The sequence below is a fragment of the Lepisosteus platostomus genome, chromosome 7 (genome assembly GCF_059453375.1).
Source record: "Lepisosteus platostomus isolate fLepPlt1 chromosome 7, fLepPlt1.hap1, whole genome shotgun sequence".
NCBI lineage: Eukaryota > Metazoa > Chordata > Actinopteri > Semionotiformes > Lepisosteidae > Lepisosteus > Lepisosteus platostomus.
In genome coordinates, this window is record NC_142617.1 from 15506670 (window position 1) to 15524260 (window position 17591).

General features: G+C 38.6%; 1 protein-coding gene across 3 annotated transcripts; it reads right to left on the reverse strand.

Annotated features, from left to right (window-relative positions):
- Window positions 1-1137: 1137 nt before the first annotated feature.
- On the reverse strand, window positions 1138-15997 carry smad9 (SMAD family member 9). Of its 3 annotated transcripts, none has more exons than XM_088639476.1 (7): window positions 15489-15997; window positions 11522-12127; window positions 8847-9104; window positions 7643-7750; window positions 6617-6838; window positions 4878-5134; window positions 1138-3088 (listed from the first exon to the last, which is right to left on the reverse strand). In XM_088639476.1, the coding sequence occupies exons 2-7, from the start codon at window positions 11931-11933 to the stop codon at window positions 2945-2947; spliced, it is 1401 nt and encodes a 466-aa protein (XP_088495602.1). In that variant the 5' UTR covers window positions 11934-12127; window positions 15489-15997; the 3' UTR covers window positions 1138-2944. The 3 variants fall into 3 exon arrangements, with proteins under 3 accessions (XP_088495602.1, XP_088495600.1, XP_088495601.1); XM_088639474.1 differs by having other exon boundaries at window positions 7643-7753; window positions 15489-15984; XM_088639475.1 differs by lacking the exon at window positions 15489-15997 and adding an exon at window positions 14743-14892 and having other exon boundaries at window positions 7643-7753.
- Window positions 15998-17591: the final 1594 nt, after the last annotated feature.

A 17591-nucleotide genomic window follows, 5' to 3' on the forward strand; every position in this document is an offset into this window, starting at 1 on the left:
TTCTCAAAGCTCCATCACTGTACTGTCTAATTTCTTTAACTAGATGTTACTCATTATCACTCTAATGCATTCAGAAACTGAACATAAAACTCTAGGTAAATGGTTGTTTCAGAAATCAAACAAATCTCATTCTTTGAGGCTGCCCTCAAAACAGATGCTAAATATAGGACACAAATGTCCCCTGTAAGGTTTACAAAAAGGGGACTCAAATAGCGATCAGAATGATCAGAAAATACACCTCCCTTCAGTTTTCAGAAACCTGGTTGATTTTGGTTCATTAAAGGTAAATCCAGAAACAAAGTTAGGCAGTCATCTTCAGCTCAATTAGTCAACCTGCTGCTCTGGTCTTGTCTGTCTTGAAACACACTCTCCCAAGTATGTGAGGTTTCTTTCTAAAGCCTACCACTAGGTAATGTTTGGTCACTTTCTAGCCTGTCCAGGTTTCTTTAACAGAACAGATGATGAGCTGTACAAACACCAACCCCTATTCTCATCATGGCACTGAAGCCAGGGAAATGGACAATTTTTAAAAAGGCAGTTTCTAAAACATAAAATCCAAAATAGAGGTTTTGTGCTAGATCTGGCACATGACGGTGTGATGTTAAATCTTTTTTTATAACTACTCACTGCACCTTGGACAAAATCCATCCATCCATTTTCTAACTGCTTCTTTCAGTGTTGCAGGGAAGCTGGACTCTTATCCAAGCAAGCAATGGACACAAGGCAGGATACACTCTGGATCTGACGCCAGACCATCACAGGGTAAAGACACATTCACATTTAAGTGCAATGTTCCCCAAAGCCAACTGACCTACCAGCATGTCTTTGGACTGTGGGAGGAAACCCACACGAACACGGGGAGAACTTACAAACTCCATGCAGGCAGCAGCCCAAGAATTGAACCCAGGGCCCCAGCGTTGTGAGGCAGCAATACTGACCACTGCATCACTATGCTGCCCTTGGAGAACACCTTACATGATTATCACTGACAGTACTGGTATTCCCTTTCCAGGGAAAAAAAAAAACAATTCATTAAACCTCAGTTACCTTCCAATTGGGTCATCCAGCAGGAGCTGCAGTGGTCGGGGAAACAAACTTATCCATCACTACAGAAAGATGAGACTACATCCACAGACATGGATATTGGTCATTTTTTAATGAAAACACTAATATTACATTAAACAGATCAGCCGCCAACTTCAAGAAGCTGGAAACCTCACAGACATTAATTTTTAATAATTTCCAGTTATTTATAGGGGCGTCACAAAGCGAAGATATGGAAACATATTTGCCCTCCAGAGGTTGCATGATTATTAATCTTGACATTTTTTTTATACATCCCATCTTTAATCTTAAGAGGTTTACTGGTTATGCTCATCGCCTTATCAACACATTCACAAAAAGAACATTATTCTGTCCGTAATCCGTCACACCACAATTCTTTGATGGAAGGCATCCATTAGTTGGCCACAGAATTCCTTTAAATAATATTGAGAAAATATAGCTGACAGTGACCTTTTTGTGGTTCTTCATAAGTGCTGTTTATTGTATTAGTTTAGATAATACATTTGATTTTGAAAAACAATTTTCCAAAATAATTCTCAATGTTATCCAAGTCATACACAACAGTTAGGACAAAGAATAATACTTATGTTGTCTAACAGATTTACTTTAAGTATATCTGCATAGCTGAAGGCAAGACAAACAAATGATGAAGAAGCACAGCAAATATTGCGCTCTGTGATTCAGATTTTCAACATACAGCACAACCTGAATCCCAAAAACATGCTGAAAACAAATAGAGCTGAGAGCTCACTACAGCTAAAAATCTATAACTCTTTAACATTAAGAGAGGATGTAAGACAAATGTCCATACCAGAGTTAACTATTTGACCAAACAACAACAAAAAAGAAGATTAAATTACTGTAGGCCTACTGGATTTAAAGTAGCACTTTTTGTAGAACCCATCCTTCAGCCTCTATGTGTGCCTGATTCCATTACAAAAAACATTTTAAAATCTAGGGAATTTATTCTTAAATGTAATACTTAATAAGGCCAGAGAAATGTCTTCTCTTGAGTGCAGAGTCTCCACATGCTGTGATTCAATATGGTGAACAAACATTTTCTACTATTAACCTCTTTCTACCTATTTTCAGGTACTGCTCAGTTCCAAGGCAGGACACAGACTGGATGCATCACAGGCCACTCACAGATATATACAGTCATTGGAGTGTGGGAGGAAATAGCATCTGGCAAAACCCCAAATGGTTACAGAGAGAACATGCAAACTCCACAGAGGAGCTACCACAAGCTAGAATTCAAACACAGGACCCAAGAGCTGTGAGACAGCCATGGTAACCATAACACCAACCTTTCAAGTAGAACTCAATTTATATATTTATAATATGGACATTTTTTTGGCATATCAAAAGGCCCAAGATAAGATGACTGGTAATCCAATGGGCTCCAATGGTCAAGTTCTTTTTTTTCCCTACATGAAGTCTACTAAAACCTAAACTGCACTGCATTGCACAGTCAAATATTTTTTAAATACAAACACATTGCCGTTTCTCAGAAATGCAATTTTTTCTTTTCTAAAACACTGAGATTGTGGCTGGGTTTATTCTAAAATCAGCATTTAAAAAAAAACAACAACATAAAAACATTAAAGAAAAGCACAAATACTTAAAAGACTTGGTACCCAAACATAGATTTCAGAGGTCTTTAGAGTTAGTTACAGATTCCTTGGGCACAATTGTGTAGAATATATTTACAGACAGAGGTACTCGCTGTCAATGACTCGTTAACTATGAAGTTTACGTTTTTGGTGTACCTGCTGAGAGATAAAATAGCAGTACTTAATATCCCTCCAACAGTGTGCATAACACTGCTTCTTGTCCGATAACATAATTTACACTTGTTGCATGTAGGGTAGTGGGAGTGTTAGGAGACAGAAGAGATGGGGTTATGAGGTGACCCCATCTGAGTCAGGACCTTATCCAGCCACTGCAGCGGGCCATGCAAGTGAATCTCGATCCAGCAGGGGGTGCTGGTGACATCCTGACGATGGTATTCTGCACCCCAGCCCTGCCGCAGAAAAACAGCGTAATCAGTCAATTGGGTTTATATAGATAATCTGGGCAGTGGTATTTTACAGTGAGAGAAACAAGCCTAAGAAATGAGGAGAAAAACTCAACTGGGTAAAACAAAGATTCTTTGTGGCTCTAATTTTGTTTTGTCGTGCAATTTCCCTCAAGGGATTAATAAAGTATCTATTTGTGGCACTTAACAGAAACCCATATAAAACTAAGGCTGAAATTTAATCAAAAACTGTTTTCATGGTAACGACATTCTTGTCCAGCCCATTTGTGTAGTATTTACGTTCTTTGTGTTTGCTAGTTAAATAAAAACTTTTTTTTGGCACATATCATCAAGCTACCATACACAAAACTTGATAAATATGACATAATATGATAAATAAACAGGTACAATGTCTTTTTGACAAGCTGTGGAATTCTTAAATATCAACCTTAGACCAAAACACTGAACTGTAATACAGTGGACATTAAACTTGTCCACTCCTGGACTACAATACAGGTGGAGTTTTTTTTAATTAATGATCTGATTGTTCTGTTGCACATAGATAATTTCTTTACAACATATATAACATACTAATCCTACTAAAATCCTGCCCCCTTTCAATGTGTTAACTATTAAAGAGGAGCTTTATGGAAAGTAGTGACATTAAGTCCACTATAAGTGACTAATCATCAGAGTTTGAGGGTTTTTCTGCTTTAGTGTAAATGTATAACTTGTCCGTCTAGTATTTCATTTTACCAAGATCTACCTGCTTTTGTCTTGATTACTTCCACCATAAGTTAGTGAAACGTTCATACAAAAAAATTAACCACACAATAAAGTAAGATGTGGTCAGAAACTGGAAATTGTATGTATGTGAAATCTTGCATAATACATCACCAGCAGGAATTTAAAGTAAATTATTGTTCCATAGCATCATAATCACAGATTTTCAGATTACAGCAAAACGTCTCTGTTATTGATATAAAAGAAAAGGGCAATTTGTGCAATCTCATTTTCTCGCATAATTTGCTCTTGAAAGAAAATAATATAGGGTATTTTTAGGGAAAATAAATATGCTAATGTACATTCAGTGTAGATGCTTTTGATAATTTCCAGTCTCGTGTTACAATTTGTTGAAATTCCAGATTTCACTAAGATTTGACTGGTATGATTTCCAGGATGCCAGATGTGAGATCTGTAAATTAAAGTTTCGTAACCAATAGGGTGTCTAATACCTAACACTCACTTGAACAGAGAAACAGCTGGAATGTTGTCGTCATTTATAAGTGTAAAATAGTAACCTAAGAATGCCATTAAACCACTTAATTGCCTTGGCACTTCCACTGGACCCAGTATGAACTAAGGACCAAAAAAACAGAACCCTTAAGGAGCTGTGGTTGTTTAATATCTTTCTGTCATGAAAGAACTACCAGTAATCCTACAGAGCTCGTCCAAGAACAAAGCTGTTCTCAACAGATCTGTACTAACAGAACCAAAGTAACAAAGGAAACAGGATTTTTTTGGATGCAAAAACAGCAAACCAGCATTCCCAAAGTTTGGAGCTTTCTTTTAATTTCCTCCTCACACCTGGCTGTCTGAACCCAATTGCAATATGAGAAAAAAAAAACATACACGACTCTGGAATGCGGTTCTAAGTCCTTTTTAGTTTCTTCTACCACACTTTCTTTTCAGTTGAACGATGTAAGAAACACCCACTGGCATTACAGTATGCCCAGATTGAAATGAAGCCCTGCTGTCTGTGCCGGCACAGGCCAATCTGAAGTCCACCCCTTACCTTGACAAAGCTCATCCTGATGGTGCACATCTTGGTCAGCTCGTACACCACTTCGAACCCGTGGTTGACGGACTGAGCCAGCAGCTGGGCAAAGAGCTGGTTGTTGAAGATCTTGAGGCTGCAGCCACTGGGGATCTTGCAGACGGTGGTGGCATGGAACCCGTGCTGGTAGTTACAGTTGCGGCTCTGTACAAAGATGCTGCTGTCGCTCAGGCACTCCGCGTACACCTCCCCTCCAACGTAATACAGGTGTACACCTTCAGAAGGCAATAGGCACTCTTTAAAGTAATTATATTATTGTTTATTTTTAGTAATTGGTCACTTGGGCACTTTCAATGGGGCTTACAGTGACAAGGGGATGAAATATGCACCAATAACTGCTGCTCCAGACTCAGACCTGAGTTCTATATTTTTTGAATGGATAGGGAACTAACTGCCAGCTAAATATAACCTATGGCACGTCAATGGCAGAGCTAATGTACATATTAACCCTGTATATTCTTGTAACAAGTTCAGGTGGGTAGCTGTGTCAGCATACGTAGGCTGCAAAGGAACAAGTAATAGGTTTATTCCATGCTGAAAAAAAGAAGAAAGAAACGTACGTTTTATTTTCTTTCTTCTTTTTTTTTCAGCATGGAATAAACCTATTGCCTATTCTTGTAACAAGTCATTTGCCTTCTCTGCAGAACTACTTTGCCTCTCATATTGTGTTTTTGATCATCTATATTATTGTTGATCCCCCATAATCTCTCCTCTTTTGACTATCCGGGTCCATCAATTGGGATCAAGTTTTCTAAATGCTGCCCCATGTCTATAGCATCTCGAGTGTCCTGTAATGAATACAGATTGAGATGAAAATGCTCATTAGATAAGCCAAACAATTCCTTTATTCTGGTTAGATGATAACACTGTGGTTTAACTGTTTAAATCTCTTAAATGCATGCTTGCTTTCAAAAAACATCAACAATTATAGTACAGGTAAAAACTTCACTCTTCACACAGAGCCAAACATAAAGTTGAAGTGATCTTTCCAAGCAAACATTTTTATGGGACTGAGTTTGTACTCTTCCAATCTCATTAGAACAGTAAAACGCATTCCAGGTTTCCAAGTCATTATAATCAGAAAAATGGTCTTGGTTCTGGTTAAGTGCATTTTAGTACACCACAAGACACATAAATTAGTCATTTTATTTTCGAGAAAAGGACAGGAAACTGAAAAGGGGCAGATGTGTTTCATAAAAATCTTTTTCATCACTTGCCAGCAGTGGACCTTAATGGTATTTCTGCCACTGAAAAATTCAACATGTCTGGATAATTTCAGTACTGGTCTTTTTAATCTTCAATGGGATTCAGTCACAGAGGCAAAAATTGGACTTGGATAGGCCCTACAAGCTTCCTGTTTCTGCACCGATCTACAAAGGAAAGGCATTTTATCCATATAATAGTTACATCTCAGCACATGCTTGAAGAAAAGCTCAAGAAAGTTTAGATTACATATTGTTTGTGCAGTCACAAGTTTAATTTAATAGTAACAGACAGCACTGAGATGAGCACAGGTTTGGAGTAGGTAGCAATCATGTTCTGAGCTTTGTAAGGAGACTGACGCACTATTGGCTGCACTGTGGTAAATTATGTTTAAAGGGATGTACAATATGGACCTTCAGAAGTCCATGCTACCACTAATTAAACACAACAGTAATTCATCACAACGGGACAAAAACAGCATCTAAGAAACAGACCTTTCCCAATGTGTCTTCTTGTGTGTTCTATAGTTGAGTTGCGGTTGACATTAGACAAGAGACCGAGGCAGAAGCGGTTCTTGTTGTTGGATGGGTCGGTGAAGCCATCAATGAGCACGCTTCTAGCTGAGGCATGGAACGTCTCACCCACCCTGTTGTTTAACTCGTAGTACGCAACAGAGCACCAGTATTCGGGCTCTTCGTAACACACGGGGCGTAGATCTGTGGGGACACAGAGGTAGGAGCAGATCAGACCAATGGTTTGTGGTAACAGCTGGTGAGGTGTGACACCAGTAATAAGAGAACAAAAGCAAAAGACATGGTTCAAAAAGCAACCATGTCGATATCTTCTTAGAAATGTAAAATTCAATAGAGTAGTATAGATTATCTGCAAACCTGAACCATTTTAGACACCAATGTTTTTGTGTTTTTAGAACACAAAAACTGGATTGCTCACCTCATCTGAGTATATGAACTCCCAGAGATACCAAAACATGATGGTTTCTTTGAGGTGATGTTTTTAATTTAATCATAACCTCAGGAAAAGAGCTTTGAAGAAATTATTTTAAGTATTTATTGGTCTGCAAATAAAACCTTATAAACTCCTGATATTAAAAAAGTCTAATTTGCAGAAAGGTTGCATTTTTACACAGATCCAAAAGAAAGTCATTTACAGTGGTATTAAAATGATGGTGAATGATGCCTGCCTGATGAGATGTACCATATTGCCAGAAAACCAAGAAAAAACAACAATGCAGTAAAATAGATAGATTTCCATAAGCACTACAGCTGGCTCACATTAAAGATTTGTTACTATGTAATATCATTCATTATATAATATAACTATTTTTCTTATATAATATTACTTAATTTTCTTTGTTAGCGTTGCAACACTGGAGCAAATTATGTGCTTTCAGTAGAAGAAAAATATTCAGTGATTTCCAGGCTTTGCTGAAGGCCGATCACTATTGCACATCACAGCTGTTGCAGATAACCTGCATCAGAACACAAACGTTATAGACGCACCTCTGTGAGGAGCAGACAGAATTAACTTGTTTGGATTTGAGGAGTCCATGGGCTTCACATCCTCATTGGCTGCTGTCTCCGTCATGCTGTAAGGAGGAGGTGGGGTTTCTGCTGCATGAATAAAAGTTTATTGTTAGTTCCCGTTTCCAAAAGGACCAGGATACATTACACAGATGCGTTAAACAGTATCATACTTTTGTCATGTGAGGACCAAAAGGCCAGAAAAGCATGCCAACTGCACAGCTGCAGTGTGGAGACTGTACTTGTTGCTGTGTCTATCTTATAAACACTCTGTGTTTACCAAACTGCAGAGTACATATTTGCTCCTGCTTTTGGTCTGCTCTTGAAAGTTAATACTGTGCTTCTCAACATTTTCCATACACTGTCTTGATTGTTTTACAGGTCATGACTCTTGGTGAAGACTACTGGAGATATGAAACCCGCAATCTATCGCCAGCTGTTCTAAGTCCTCCAGAATTAGTATACCTACCACACAGAAATGCAATCAATGCCATATTTTTCGCCCCCATGAGAAAACAGAAAAAGAACATTACTTCTCTAGCAAAGCTTAGAAGTTTGTAATAAAAGAGTCAAACGATTCTTGGAAACACACACTCCTGGCTTTGTTACCAGATTTAATTCCTCAAGTTTCTTTTATTGCATTCTTTCTTATGCTGGATAAAGCTCCTCTACGTGATGCAGAGCACAAAAAATCACACTGTGTAGTCCAGCCTGCATTCGGCTTTATACAGTTAGAATAAACATCTTTGCTGCAGGTAACTGATTAATGATAATAATACAAAAACAACCAGGCCATCTCACATATTTTGAACACTGCTGAGTGGGACAATCGCTTCATCTTTTCTTGAGTACTCATACAGTTCAGACAGTACATTCCACTTTCCTGGACATCCAAAAAGCATGCAAGTTCATTCACTATCCTGTGATAGAAATGGTACAAACGTCTCTGTAAAAAGTAGAATTGTAATTCTGTAAAACATCTCATCTTAGACTCACATGGAAAAACAAAAAACTGAAAACTGTGTGTTGGCTTTTTGCTTGTGACATGGTTCAGTAATTCGATACTGGGTTTAATCCAAACCTCAGTACTGGAAGTTAAGATCAAGCCTTAAGAGGTGTTGGAATTTCAAGGCAACTCTCAAAGAAGCAGTAATGACACGGGTCCCGTGTCTTCTATGGTTACCTGTGAGTTGGTAGGGGCTGCCTGGTTCTGTGGTGCTGCTTGGAGAGTTGGGGTAGCTGATGGTGCTGGGCGACTGGGAGAAGGAGCTGGTTGGAGATGAGGAGAAAGCATTGCAGGGTAGCTGCTGGAAGGAGTCGGGGTAAGTGGCGTTCTGCGGCATGAGGGGTTCGTTGTGCAGGGAGGCGTTGCGAAACTTGGCCAGCAGACTGTGCTGAGGGTTGAACTCGCTGTGTCGTGGAACGAGCACTGGAGGCAAGACTGGGAAAGGAACACGTGAGGCGGTCAAATTAGCCCATTTTAACAGCTTCTTTTGTCACAGCATTCAAACAGACCACTTCAGGCAAGTGTCCAGGTAAAGCACAACTGCTGAACCTGTTTAATTTTAAATAATATTCTGATTGTGAACAATCTTCTCACATTATTTTTTTCTCTTTAACCAACTACTTATTTTGCAGTAACTGTCAGTGGCTGCTAAATTTGTCTTTACATACAGTAAACTGGAATGAGAAGTATGGTCCTGCTTTCTTGTGGTGTGAAATTGGCAGGGCTAATTTATATTCACATTCCTATAAATCATAATGATTACTTGCTCTTAAAACAACACCAGAACCCTGAAATGCATTCTCTGCAGGATATTTATTCGGCTCTCTTTATCACAAGCACCCAGCTGATTAATAACATGTGTAGACCTTTTACACATTGTCCAGCCTCCAACCACACAACATTATTAACAATAATTTATTAAGCTGTCATCATTATCCAAGGTGACATTAAAAATAAATTTAAAAAATCCCGAAACACTGCAAAAACCCAAATCTACAAAAGGTATAATACAAATCTCTTCAGGTTTAAAATGTGACACAATACACAGCATATTGTTTTCTTCTTTACTTGTGCACTGAATAGGTATATTTTATTGTACTTGGCGAGGTTTCAATCAAAATCTGTTACACCCTTTAAGAACATTTTTTAAAATAATAATTAGACTATGCAGTCCACTGACAAAATACTGTGTTCCTACATAGGAATTCACCTGCTTATCTATCCAACAATGAATCTTTCTGGAACGGGCTATTGCCTTTCTGTGGTCTGAACATACCCACACAGGGCTGAAACGTTTTCATTTCAGATGGGATATCCCAGACATATTTGTACCGTGAAAGCTTTTTCTCACGAATGTTTCCTGCTTTATAATGAAATACTTTACATGTAATGCACTGTTTGCTGGCACTGTTACTCCTATTGTAATCATAAAGTCACCTAGAACAACAATGAAAGGAACTTTACTACATTGACATGTTCAACCATGATATTGGTGATAACTGTATTTATAAATGTTGGAAATTAACAAAAAAAAATTTATGTATGCATTTACTCAAACAAACAGCTAATTTATTGATGAATTTCTTTAACTTGGTGTCCAATCCTGGTCTGGGAGGGCTGGCGTGTTTTAAGGTTTTCATTCAAACTGCTGGTTACTGACCTATCCTGACCATCTGAACAGCCTCTCTCAGCATTTCAGGTGCTGCTCTAATGAGACCTGGGACACCTGCAGACAAACTGACCCTCCGGGACCAAGACTGGATACTCCTGACTTGGGAAAACCAACGATTCTTGCACCAATGCCACTCATAATGCAGCTGACCAAAAAGTGAGTTAGCAGCTACGGAGGGTGGCTGAAGCCCAGAAGGGCATATTAAGGATGGTGTAAAAACAAAGTGAAAAATAAAACACTGAGCTGCCAGTTTTCACTTAGAGATTGGCTCAACAGTTTCCAGAATGACACGATTGTACAAGTCTGAAATGATGTGGCAAAAGCCAGGAATCTGTGGCTAAAATATTCAGATGTCCCCGCAGCCACAGTCAATAAGAAAGATCTGTGGCTTGAAGAAGACCAGTAATATAACATTTTCTTTCTTTCTCTCTCATTTTTTCTCTTTTTTTATGGCTCAATCATAAAACGCTGGTAATTTAAAGGAGTATTTAGAGCAATTTTTTTCCAAAATGGATTATATTTCAAATCCTTTATGACATTTTCTTTCTTTTATACCCACTGCATGAAAGTAACGTCCAATTCAATAAAACGGTTTATGCGACTACTAAAGACAACTGTGGGTCAATAATTGCCTCGGAGGGATAGTTAAACTTCAAAGGCATTAGCAAGCATTTGAGACAATTCACTCCAAATGAAGCCATCAAAGCCTTCTGCCTCCTCAGTACTACTTCTGGATAATATCAATGTCCCATTTCGAAATGAACCACCCATACAAACGATCAATAAAGCCAACCATCCAAAAATATCTACCATGACTGCGCCAACTACAGCATTATCTGAAACATTCCAAAATTCAAGCAAGGCACTGCAAGAAATCTGCCACATGGAAAACGAAAGAGAGACCTATTCATCACAGTCTGCAGCTATAAATGAATTTTACAATGAGTCAGTGCTTTAGACTTGGTACAAATGTTAGTCCAATTAAGTGAAACATTTATTAAATTACATAATAACACGGAGGTGGAACAAAAACCACAAACCCCAGGAGACTCTGAAGTCTTGTCTACCCCTGCTCCAGGACATTATGGAAAATTGAGACAGTTACTGGGATGGAGAATTTTTAAGGTTCTGTGATGTAGCCCAGTGTAATGACTGAGCCAGGGAAAAAGCCATTCGGTACCTGGAGTCTCTACCCGTCGGTAGTGGTAAGGGTTGATACAGATGTCCTTTTGCTTGGAGCCGAACGGGAACTCGCAGCACTCCAGGGCCTTCAGTTCGTGGTGGGACTGCAGATCAGGCCACCTCCACACCCTGCAGTAAATGACGTGGGGCAGGCCTTTCCGGTGGGACACCTGCAGCCTGCCGTCCAGTGAGCGGGGGATGGTCACGCACTTGCTGGGCTGGCCGGGGCAGCTCAGGGCCCTCTCCAGCTCCTCCATCGCCCCTTTCTTCTTCTTGAGCTTCTTCACCAGGGAGTCCACCGCTTTCTCTGCCCATTTCTCCTCCTCGTCCCCTTGCTTCCATCCCAGCAGCCGTTTCACGGCAGGGCTGGTGAAGGAGAAGAGGGAGGTGATGGACGTCGTGGAATGCATGGGACAGGGGGAGGATGGGATTGATCCAGGGACTGTGTGGAGGCTGTCTCGATGGCCTGCTCTTGACTGCCACCTCAAGAGAAGACTCAGCAGTATTTGGAAGCTCACCGCTATGTTTAGTCTGTAGCAGCAAAATGAGACTCAATATTTCGTTTTTCTTAAGCAGTGATATGCCAGGATATTATTTCACTCATCTGTGGAGACAGAAAAACGAGTACATTAAGTATAACATTTTAAAGACTTACTGACATGAAATCAAAGGTTAAATGGAGACATTACATTTTATTAAAGGCTTTTGGAAACCTCTCCAGATGCTTTTTTCAAAACATACCTATGACAAGGATGAAAAAACAGCAGACCAGTTGTGAATGTTCTCCAAGAAATTCAAACATTTAAAAAAAATGAGTAGAAAGTTAAGGAATAAAGGTGTCAATGTCCCTTGCTTTACTTCAAAAGCAGGCATAGAAAATTTGAAAGCAGAAAAAAAATTAAAAGAAAGGGGAAGAAACAGTGTAGTTAAGTACCTCATTCACATTTTCAACTACCACCTTCAGAGACGTGTTTAGAATGCCCATGGCCAAGTAAAATATATACAAGAAATACTTTGTTCCCTGTGCAATCAGTATATTAAATGCAGCTAAAAGACTGTTTCCTGTATAAAGCTATTGAATTAATGTAATTGTAGTATAATATGGGCAGAGTGAGATGCATATATATATACCGTATGTTTTGCATGTCTAGGACAATTATTTGTTTTTAAGGTGTATTTATTTTTGCTTGAGGGTTATTTGTTTTTTGTTATTTATGGTGATGGCAAAGACAAATTTCTACCCTTTTGGATTGACAATTAAGTTATATCTTATCTTTTCAAGTTGACACTGAAAACAGATGTTGAAATTTCAGCTTCTACTTTGCCATGAAAGAATCCAAGGCTTTGTTAATAAGCATAAGGATCTTAACCCCAGCGCACTCACAAAAATTCCACTTGGAGTTTCTACAACCTGGTCAATTTAAAGTTCCCCCTTAGTTCAACTGAGTTCAAGCAATTTCTCTACCTAAGGTGCTATGTAGTTGAAACAAAACAGTTGTTCATCTTTTAGATGGACGTTGCACTTCAGTGCTGTGTGATACAGATACCCTCCAATGCGTTAAACACTTGGTATCCCTTGGGATGAAAGGCACTACATAAATGTATGGAACTATTATAAAATTCTGCACAGTGTACTCCATATGATCTGAGAAGATGGTAATGGAAATAAACGATCCCTATGGAGGAATAGAATGTGGTACCCATTTTGCAGCTGTCCCACTAAAGAGCGGATCAGGTAAAGAAATACGAAATTCTGTCACCAGCTAAAGGCAGACCTGATTATACAAGCCTAAGGTGTAATTTAACCAGGACAATTCTGGCACACAAGATCAAGAGTCTTTGGAGCCAGATATAGAAAACTCCTGAAAGAAAACTGGTACTGAGATGACTATCCAGAATCACTCTGATTTAATCTATACTGGGGATTTGGTTTGCAAATTCTGGTCCAAAAGGTGTTTTTTTTTTGTATTCTTGACTGCCTTCCTTTTCCTACTCAAGTCTCTGGGAACAGATGTAAAAAAAAAATCTTTAATGGAAGGGAGTATAGTGAGGGCTATCCAGATTCACTATGATTTAATCTGTGGTTTTTCTATTTCAATGGCTTAATAATAACAACCACAGCAATAAAAATGCTTGCCAGTTATAGCTAAAGCACACTATTTACACAGAAACAAACTTAACTGCTAATTTAATACAATCATTTACAAACTGAGCTTTAATGCTAACTCTGCAATAGCATGTTCTAGAGGACACATATCTGCAGACTGAAATTATTGACAGCTGAAAATGAAAAAAAAAATGCTATATATTTGAAATGACGAAGATTCTGTACATTTGTACACTTGTTTCCTGGAACATACATTATAAAAAGTGACGGTTTCAAGGTTACCAAAGCAGGAACTTTTGGTGTATGGTTTACAGAATTAAGAATCACGGTCAGGAGTAACTAGCTCATTGTAGGTAGGATTTCCAGAGATAACTGGTTTGAGTGCTATTCCAAATTGTCCACATCAGCTTCATTTCCAAGGGTGTACCTGTGCTGGCTCTACTATTTTCAAAGATTAAGGCTAGTGGAAAGATTGGATTACCTCAAAATGCCACCGCCAAGACTTCATTGAGATCATATAAATACAAGCCTTGAAAAAACACCAGACAAACAACAACATCTAAAAGACATCTGGAATGCAAATACTAAATAAACATAAAAAATAAAATGAAACTTAACATGAAAATTTAAACAGGTGTTTACTGTAAAACAAGGTTTAAAAAGCGAACGATAGAACGGTAACAGTAATTGAATATAAGTGAATACTTGGGCAATTTCTCGTCTGCCACTCTCTTCTATAGTGTAGAAAAAACGTCTTTGAAATTTGTTGCAGAACATCTAAGCGAACTGCCCAAACCTCTCCAACATTTTAAAATATTTTACAGAGCACTACTTGATACAGTATTAATGACTGACAGGTAACAAGTTGCATTATCACAAAGCCAGTAATGTCAGTAGTCACATTAAAGTCACCCCGAAAAATCTGAAAAAGCTTGAAACTGTATAGTCTTGCAATATTAGATGCATAAGATCCAAAGCAAGGGAGGACAATAGCAAAATGTAACAAAAAGAAACACAATTTTAAAACATCCACAGCTTGACAGCCTATACAAAACTTTCGCGCACGGAATCAAATTTAACCACAATAAAAACAAATGTAGCATAGCGTATACCGTGTAATTCCCAATCATTGCATCCCGTAAACTTGCATATCAATGAAAAAGGAACTAAACACAACCCCCTCCTTCTTTGTTGGCTCTAAATGAAAACAGGCGTTCACTTCAATGCATCAATACTTCGGTTACGTTCTCGTTTTCTCTTTTATGAAACTGGCGTCACTCAGTCTGCTGACTCAGAGACGCTTAATCACCTTGTATTTTATTATCGGGACATCCCCGCAAAACAAACACGCATTTCCTTTAGCAAACCCGAGAGCACACTTTTTTTCAGCACCGTGGACTTAACCTCGAATTGTTTCAGAACACCTGGAATGTCAGGAATCAGGTAGATTCTGTCAATATCCACAATACGCTTACACGCTGCGTACAAGCATTTGTCTCAACACTTAAACTAGATTGTCCTGAAGAAAAAAAAAACACCACAGCAAAATATTTCAATTATAATTCACATGCTCGCATTCCGTCAATAGACTTTTATACACCTGATAGACATTCAGATCCTAGCATCTATGGGTTTCAAGACAAACTATTAGGAAATTAAAGCTGATCCCCGTACTGTTAGTTTTGTTTCTCATTGTTTGAGTGGCATCAAGTTAGAGCCAAAACCCCGTTTAAAAACCAGAGGTTTAATTAGAAAGCAAATTGATGCATTACCGTTTACCTGTGCAATAAGATAAAATACAGAGCAGCGAGCGTGATGCTAGAACACGGGACAATGCACACCATGCTTCGCTTCTTACCTTCTCATCAGCGGACACTTTAATAACAGTTTTGGGTAACCCTCTGCCTCTTGCGCTCTGGAGGTGTGGAGCGCATATTACCAGGAGCAGAAGCAACAGCGCAGCCCCGGCGTCAGTCAGGCTGGAGCCTCAGTGCCTTTGTGCAGAATTCATCCGCAGCGCTGGAACTTTCCCAGGATCACTGAAACGCCGCCGTCCGAGAGGATGAACCAGGAGTCTCTACCAATTACTATTATCTGCTTCTGGAGGGAAGGGAATTCTTAATGTGCGACGCTGTTGTAAACTTTCTTCAACTTTGAATCGCAAAAACAAAACGACTGGCGCACCTGCTGCACGATGTGCATGCCAGTTATTAAAAAGCAACGAAAGGTCTCCCAGCCCAGCATTGTAATTACTAAAAGAAAGAGACAATCGCTAAATAACAACAAAATGTAACTTTAACCTTTGAACACGATCACAATTCCGGAACACACGTTGATAACCCAACAAATGAGAGTCGGATTCAAGCGGTTTTTAAAATGATGTCCTGTATTTTATGGATTAACTTTAAACTCTTAACAATTTGCAAGTGATCCTTTAATCCTGCCATCGAGACAAGGCAATACCTCATTATCTGACAGCAAAGAAGACATTGGAGTGTCTCACGTCAGGGTACACAGTTCTTAACACAGTTCCTAAAAGTGAGATTTATAATTATTGTTATTTAGGTAGGCTAATATGGGAACCTCTATTTTATGTAAAATCACGTTATTCATTATTATACACGTTAATAAAACTGATGGTGCTTTATTTTTCTATGAGATCAGAATGTTATAAACAATAACTACTTAAATAATGTTTAATTACTTATTACTTGTTTTTTAAATGGTAATTTAACTTGCAATAAACCAATTTGACTTTGAGCGCATTTTAGGTAACAAAACCCCCTCAGAATTGCTGAATCTTAACATTTTCGTAAAAGGCGACTGCTGTCTGATATCCGTATATCTGACATGAATACTACTTCGGCAAGACATCCTTCGCCAGAACATAAGCGCAATACTTCTTTATTAAAACAGTGGGCAGATTTATCGATCTAGATTTGTACGGGTCTCTTCATTGCGGATGGATACGTTTCGATTGTAAGTGTTGTGACTAGTCCAGTTAATGACGCAAGCCTGGCTGGCGACAGAAAGTCTAGGAGTTTGACATTTTCACAGTTTACAGCAACTGCAATGCAACGTAACAATACATTAGATGTACAGTGCAGTCATCTCTAACCTCCAATCACATCGCCCCTTTGTCCAGAAGTATCTGCTTTTAAGCCTGCTGAGTCAAAGATGTCCCCATGCGTTACTGAAAAGGTGCTGGCAAACGTGAGTTTATTAAAATGCGATTGGTTCAAATCAAACTAAGATATCAGAATAAAGCCAAGGTTCCGTAAAACCAGAAGACAGCTTATACCTGTTGATCTCCAAGCTTTAGTTGTAGAACCAAAACGCAAAATCTTTAATGATCTGTCTTCCATAAAATCTGAAATTCTAACTAAAATAGACATAGGATTCTAAGCTAAGCATCGCATAAATCAAACAACTGAAAGGAAGAAAAAAGGGAAAGCAAAGCTGGCCATCAGACACATGGCAAACAGGATATACTCCTGGGGGAGCAACCAAACCCACGAAAACATCCAGATTATGTATTTTTATTTACTGACAAACCACTAAATTGCACAACAAGAAAAAGTAAACTGCAGTGAACAAAGGAATCAAACAAGCAACATTACTAACCGTTTTCCTTTCATCAATTCACCAATACTTCATGACCAAGACTCCCCAGTGGGTTTACAAAACCAAAGAGACACAGTCATTACCTCACAGTGCATTTAGTGTATGTCTTGAACATCCACTGTAATTTAGTGCACATTTATATTTTTAGATATTATGTATTGTATATATAATATTGTATGTATAATATAAATTATTCTAGCAACGGTTAAATCCCCCCCATCAATATTTCTTGATCATCAAGGACTTGCTCCTAAATTTGATTTACTTTCAACCTGACATCAACATTTACAGTTCTTATAAAGCTGATAGTGGACACAAATGCAAAAACAAAGCTAAA